We start from the raw sequence: 6,559 nt of genomic DNA, 5'->3' as shown, positions 1-6,559 counted from the left end.
AAGCTTGTGCGATATGGGACCTTCAGAAAAAAAGCCTATGAATTTAGTCACTTTTTCACACTTGATGTTTTTTTTCATGCGAATAATAATAATAATAATAATTATTATTATTATAATGATAATATAATACAAATAATAATATAGATAATAACATTTTAAAAGTACTAACAATAAAAAGTGGGATTAGACATCAAATCTATTTGAAAATCAAATGCTCTAGGCGCACATTGTTCAAGATGTGAGTTACGTACAAGAAAGAAAGGAAATGACAAAGTGAAACATTAAAAGAGGATATAATTTCATGAAAATTAAAATAATAATCACAAGCTAAACTAAGCAAATACTTCTTGAGACTATTTCTAAATACTTCAACAGTATTACCGTTTTTAATCAACTGAGGGAGTGAGATTTAAAGGGAAGACCCGGCGCGAGTAAAGTTAGTTCTCCACACTTTTTTGTGCAACCTAAGGAAACAAGGCATTGCAAGGAGGCCAGGGTTCCGGGAAGTTAAAAGTCCAGAAGAAATGCATTCGCTGACCAGGTCGATGCTATGCTGTGCAGCAGAGCCATTTAAACAGTTAGATAAAAGCAGAATAATCTGGAAAGCAATGCGTTTTTTTTTTTTCGAAAGGCAACCAATGGAGCAATTTCAGAAGTGTTGTGGTGTGACTTTGTTTGTTGGAGAGGACTGCACAAGCAGCTCTGCATTCTGTAATTTTTGAAGCTTTGCTAGTGAGTTATCAGACACACCGACCAAGAGGCCTTTCGCGAAATTCAAGAGGGATAAAAACAATTCATGAAAACTTTTCTCTGCATATGGTATCACGGCTCAGACGTTTTCGGATGAAACCAAAATTGCGTAGCTGTTACCCAACTGATTTTGAGACGGACTGAATTTGTGTAGATATTGTCATATTTGAGTCAAAATACACACCAAGGATATGGCACACATCTAGACAAGACAAATTCATATCAACCAAGAGTAATAGAAGAGATTGAAATCTGTTTTTAAGCTGAGTCTTTAATAGAGTCGAACAATATAATACATGTCAGCAGTCAATGAGAGTTTAGCCAATGATGAACATATTGTGCCCATGTCTCAAGATTAAAGAAATATGTGATGTAAAAAAAAATCGTTATCATGGCAAAGACGTCAAATTTCTGGATGGTTTAATATTCAAATATGCTTAGAATGAAATCACTGTACTTTGTACTTGTGTGACAAATTAAATGCTTTTAAAAGAATTCGAACTTTTTTTTTTCAATAATGTCCCTGGACTTTGAGGAATCATAGAATCATGTAAAAGAAAAAGAAATGAGAACTGAGTTGAAATGTGATGATTACGTCAGGAAATGATAATGACGAGCACCATTTTATTTATTAGTCATATTACAAAACATCTTCACGATTGTCTAAGACTTTATAGATCTAGATTACATATTGTATGTGCAGGTAGCATTTTAAGATATGGTATACATATTGATTAATAACTCGTGCGATCTGATTGTCAAACTTTATTGATTAAAATAAACATTTGTGATACATATAGCCCATCATATCAGTTGTAGGGCTTCTGATATGATTGCTTCTCTTCGGAATATGTCTGTATGTTATCATGAATTCATGAAAGTGACACCCTTGATCGTTAAATTTACACTCATGAATACATTTTGTGTATGGCTCACTTAGAGCAACATGAAGAGCGGATTTAGAGAAGTGCCTAAAAGCCTCCATCTATTTCTTATCACCCGATTGGTAGTCTTTGCCTACATGGACCTTCACATCGTGTATCAAACTAACCCCCATGTTTCGGGAAGTTTGTTAAAATTACAATTAGATTCATGATATTTATTTAAAAGCCCTCTTCTTGCATAAGGGCCTGTATACACTTTGTATCTATCCCATGTCCTTATCGGCTAAAGCGAAGCCACCACTGGCTTTCCTGACCTATACGAAATGTACACACAACCAGTTGAGCAGAATATTCTGTGGGCATGTTGGGATGCGTTATGAAATTGATAAATCGACCATGTCAAAGATGATGACGGTGGTGATGTTGGTGAGGATTATGGTGATGATAACGATGATGTTCGTGCTATTAATGATGATAGTAATGGTGGTGACGATGAAAGTGATGGTGGCGATGATGGTGGTATTGAAGGGTACATAAGGTGATGGTGGAAAAGGTAAGGTTAACCCTCAAGAAGTATGTATTTGTTCAACGCATAGTACTTGATAGAGATCGTTACTATGTAGGGCAAGGCTGTTTTCTGGTGATACGGACATGGTGATGAATGTTGAAGGGGTACTGGAAATAAACGACCTTACAAAGATCATGGTTTGTTGTAAGCAAATTAATAGCTTAAGTATATGGAGGATGAGAGAAGTGTGTGTGTGTCGTGAGTGTGTCGACGACAAAACTTTTTAAAATGTTTATTACTATTAGGTCCCCACCCTCTCGCAAAGAGCCTACCCCACCCCACCCCCTCCCCCCCCCCCCAAAAAAAAATAGAATGTAGACATTCTATATATCATAAAAGATTCGAAATATCTGCAGGATTTTTTTTTTTAATTGTCATCTTTGTTACCTACGGTGATAACTTTTAAACATAGTATAAGAACTTCATGAATTGGAACATGAAATTCTGTGAAATAAAAAAAACCCCACACATCTATTTACCAAGAATTAACTAAAGTGGAGTGAGGCCCTTTTGCAAGAAAACTCTGCATATATATATATATATATATATATATATATATATAAATATAGATAGTATATTGCGGTATGAAGATGCTGACGTGTCTACAAAAAGCCTTTTTCATATCGGGAATTCATAATTTTGGCAAGTGAAATCTTCAGTTTTCACAACTATATATATATATATATATATATATATATATATATATATATGTATATATGAATATATATATATACGTATATAAATATATACAATCTACATGTTTATATACATACGTAAAGCTACAGATAGATGGATGGATATATTCTGTGTTATGGTAAGGTGAGGGGAAACTGCGGTCCACTTTCTTTGTTTTCTTTAAAAGGTAACATTTTTGCATGAAAATGAAGATAACGACGTTCATGTAAACCTGATGATGCATTGGTTTAATGCTGTCAAATTAACTGACAGTGGACGAGGCTATATGTACATTGCAGAACATAAGCAAAATTATTGCAGAAATTGTGGGCATCACCTTTTACTCCATCTTAGCAGTTATGTGTATTCAACTAATTCTGTTAATTGCATTTACGTAGCGCACAAATACACACAGACACGCGCACGGATGTAGGTATTTTGTAACAAATGGAGATATGAATATTTGACTATGAATTTGGGATTCAGAATTTGAAACGTTTAAACAAATATTCTGTTATAGATACATGTAGCTCTACAGATATGAATGAAATTCTTTTTTTAAGAACATCAAAATTTCAGCCCTTGTTGTGTGATTTTTCACTGTGGAAAAATGGGAGTAAAGTAATATGAGTGTGAAAATCATTTAAGTATGTTATATACATAGTCCATTGGTCAGTAACTTGAAACCCTCCTTCCCCTTAGGGACAATTTGAGGTGATATTTCCTGAAAAGTTCTGACAACGAGTGATCGAATTCAACTTCTTGTTTGCTTGTTGTTTGTTTGTTTGTTTGTTTTGGTGGACGTGGCCTCCAGAGCCGTTTCAATGGAAGCGTTTAATGAAAATAAAAGCATTTGATTCGATTTGATTTATTTGCTCCTGCATTATCATTGGACGTGTACACTCATTGTTGATTATCATATGCATAATCATTACGTAGACCTACATACAAACATTGTTTACAATGTTGTAAAACAAAAGTGTATACTCGGTTCAGCAACTGATACAGAAGGGCTACAGTCCTTGCAGCCCTTTTACATTATAGGTGATACACGCAAAGAAAAATAAGAGAGGGAAGAGTGGCTTGCGTAGAGAGAGATATATATAGGATAGAAGAAATAGAAGGAGGAATTGAGAGGTTTGACTTTTTCAAAAAAGATTTAACTATTTGTTCAGCCTACTGTGACATTTTTTTTAAACACCTAGTTGGTGATGAATAATTTTGTATGCCAGGTCATGGTCGGTTATGATTATGGTTACGTAACAGATCAAGTACGATTATATTCACAAGAAGGAAGTTTATATGTACAGCACACATGCATCAACATATTTAAGGATCATTGATACCTGGACAGCAGCACTGTTTTCACAGCTCTCTTGAAAAAAAAAAATATAGACTTTATATTTCGAATAGCACATAGGAAGAGAGGTTGCAAATATCGGGTCCGGTGTGTCTGATAGATTTCAGAGCCATCAGCGTTTTAGGATGATATGAATGAAATTTTGCACATTGTCTTGTAGGATAGGAGTATATTACGTCCTTGTTCGTCTGAAGTAATGAGAGAAAAGATAATGGTAACTGACCATTACGTAAACGAAACATAAAAGCTGAATTTTGCCAAAAAGTAAAGTCATTTGCCTTTACAGTTTGTAAGGAATAAAGGATCCGAATGATCTCGAAAACCTGAATTAACGTATACGTATGACTTAATTTTGTAAGAGTGATAACGCTATCATTACAAATTGTTGAGGCTGCCCAATGTTAAATGATATAAATATATATGAAATGAACAATAATATCAAGGAGTGTTAAAGCTTGAATGAAATATAATATAACATATAACATAATACTTTAACTCATGAAATGAATACCTACATAACGAAATTCTATCAGACACAATATGTTGCACATGAGCGTTCCATTTTAAAATTTCAGTTTCAAACAAGTCCCAAGAAATCCATTGCTGTCTTTTTGTTTTGATAATGTACCATACACCGGGATAATGGGATGTTGCGTTAACTATCGTCATTATTCTCCCTCTTGTGAAAATGAATGAAGTTTTTTCCCCTTAAATTTAGTGATAATCTATTGCTCTTAAGCCTTGTAGACAATTTCGGCATTCCATTATGAAGAGTTCCTAAGAGTGACTGATAATTTGAATTGTAAACAGAATAAATTGGTATCGTCGGCACATAGAATGTTTTATACACTCAGTGATTATGTTTTTCACAAAGGATTTCGAAGAAAATCAATGTATTTTATACCACATTAACGTTAATTCAACTTGCAATTAACCTAGCAGGTCGATAAAAAGGGAAACACTATGCATGATTGAACATATTCATTCTTTTCTTCCAAGGCACAAAAGTTAAAACTGAAGTTGGCATGTTGTCTTTTGATTTTAAATTCCTTTCACGATAACAATGGCAACAAAAGACCAGTTTAACACAATGCGAGACAAGAAAGAAAGTGGAAAAAAGTTTTCATTATCTTTATCTCTATACAAGTTCAAACAAAAACAGTGGGAAACTTAAGGGCTAAGATCGTGCCTTATATTTTGTAGTGTCAATTGCAGCTACCAACAGTTTCTTTAATCAATCTCGATATTGCCTCAGTTAGAGGGTCTTTAATCAAAACCATCGATATATGCAACCCTCGGATAACCCGAGCCATTGTTTATTTCCGGTTGTGCTGGTAGCACCATTGTCATGTACATGTCCCTCGCAATGAGCTAGATTTCATCACTCTCTCTCTGAAGAGTTGTCTTAGAGCCTTTATTACGCAAGATCCCACTGGCGAGTAGCACTATATAAATTAAAAGGATGGCATATACGCGGATTCACTTCACTTCTCGACGGCTGCACATCAAGACAGAGGATCACACGAGAAGAGAAATCAAACGGTACAGTACGAAGAAAGAGCTGCAATTCCCCGACCTGACAAAAAAGAAAGAAAAACAATGTTTGCGTTCCAAGTGGTAAACCAGCATGTGAAGGAGTATCAATATCTTAAATGGGCAGGAGTTTAAGAACGTAAACATATTTTTAGGTAAAATCTAGGTGAATATTTTCGGATTCTTCGAACTGACGTCAAATAATAAGACAGGAATATGGCAGCTGACAAAGCACCAGCAATTGGAATAGACTTGGGAACAACCAACTCGTGTGTCGGTGTCTTCCAGAACGGCAAAGTCGAGATCATTGCCAACGACGACGGAAACCGGACCACTCCGAGTTTCGTCACCTTCACCAATACGGAGCGGCTCATCGGAGATGCTGCCAAAACCCAAGCTGCAATGTAAGCAAATTTACGCTATCATTGTCTATATATGATTCGAATTGTGTTCTTCTGTCACTTTAAGATATCATGTATACACACACACACGCGCACACACACACATCACACAGACACACACATACATATAAGAGAGAGAGAGAGAGAGAGAGGAATTTATAATAAAATAAATATTATTTTTATGCACACGGAAAAAAACATAAGAAAATAAACACTTTTCACGTTTATTTTTCCTATATAGCACTTCAGAGAAAATAAATCATAATCAAATTATAGGAAATTCCCTTGTCCTGAAAAAAAGTCGGTAAAAACAAATGTGAAACTTTATGCATAGAAGAACGCATTCCTTTTTGTATTCCTATGTTCACAAATAAATATTCAAAATTGC

The 6,559-nt window shown here is 34.9% G+C and overlaps 1 protein-coding gene across 1 annotated transcript in view; it reads left to right on the top strand.

Moving 5' to 3' along the window:
• Window positions 1-5,986: 5,986 nt before the first annotated feature.
• LOC139710667 (heat shock 70 kDa protein IV-like) overlaps window positions 5,987-6,559 on the top strand; it is a 6,543-nt gene continuing 5,970 nt past the window's right edge. The window contains exon 1 of the mRNA XM_071622589.1: window positions 5,987-6,174. Coding sequence (XP_071478690.1) covers window positions 5,987-6,174 — 188 coding nt within the window. The remainder of the gene's footprint in view (window positions 6,175-6,559) is intronic.

The sequence above is a fragment of the Diadema antillarum genome, unplaced genomic scaffold (genome assembly GCF_040938485.1).
Source record: "Diadema antillarum isolate AM-2024a unplaced genomic scaffold, OU_Dant_1.0 seq00001552_RagTag, whole genome shotgun sequence".
In the NCBI taxonomy this organism is placed as follows: domain Eukaryota; kingdom Metazoa; phylum Echinodermata; class Echinoidea; order Diadematoida; family Diadematidae; genus Diadema; species Diadema antillarum.
This window is presented reverse-complemented; position numbering and strand designations above follow the sequence as displayed.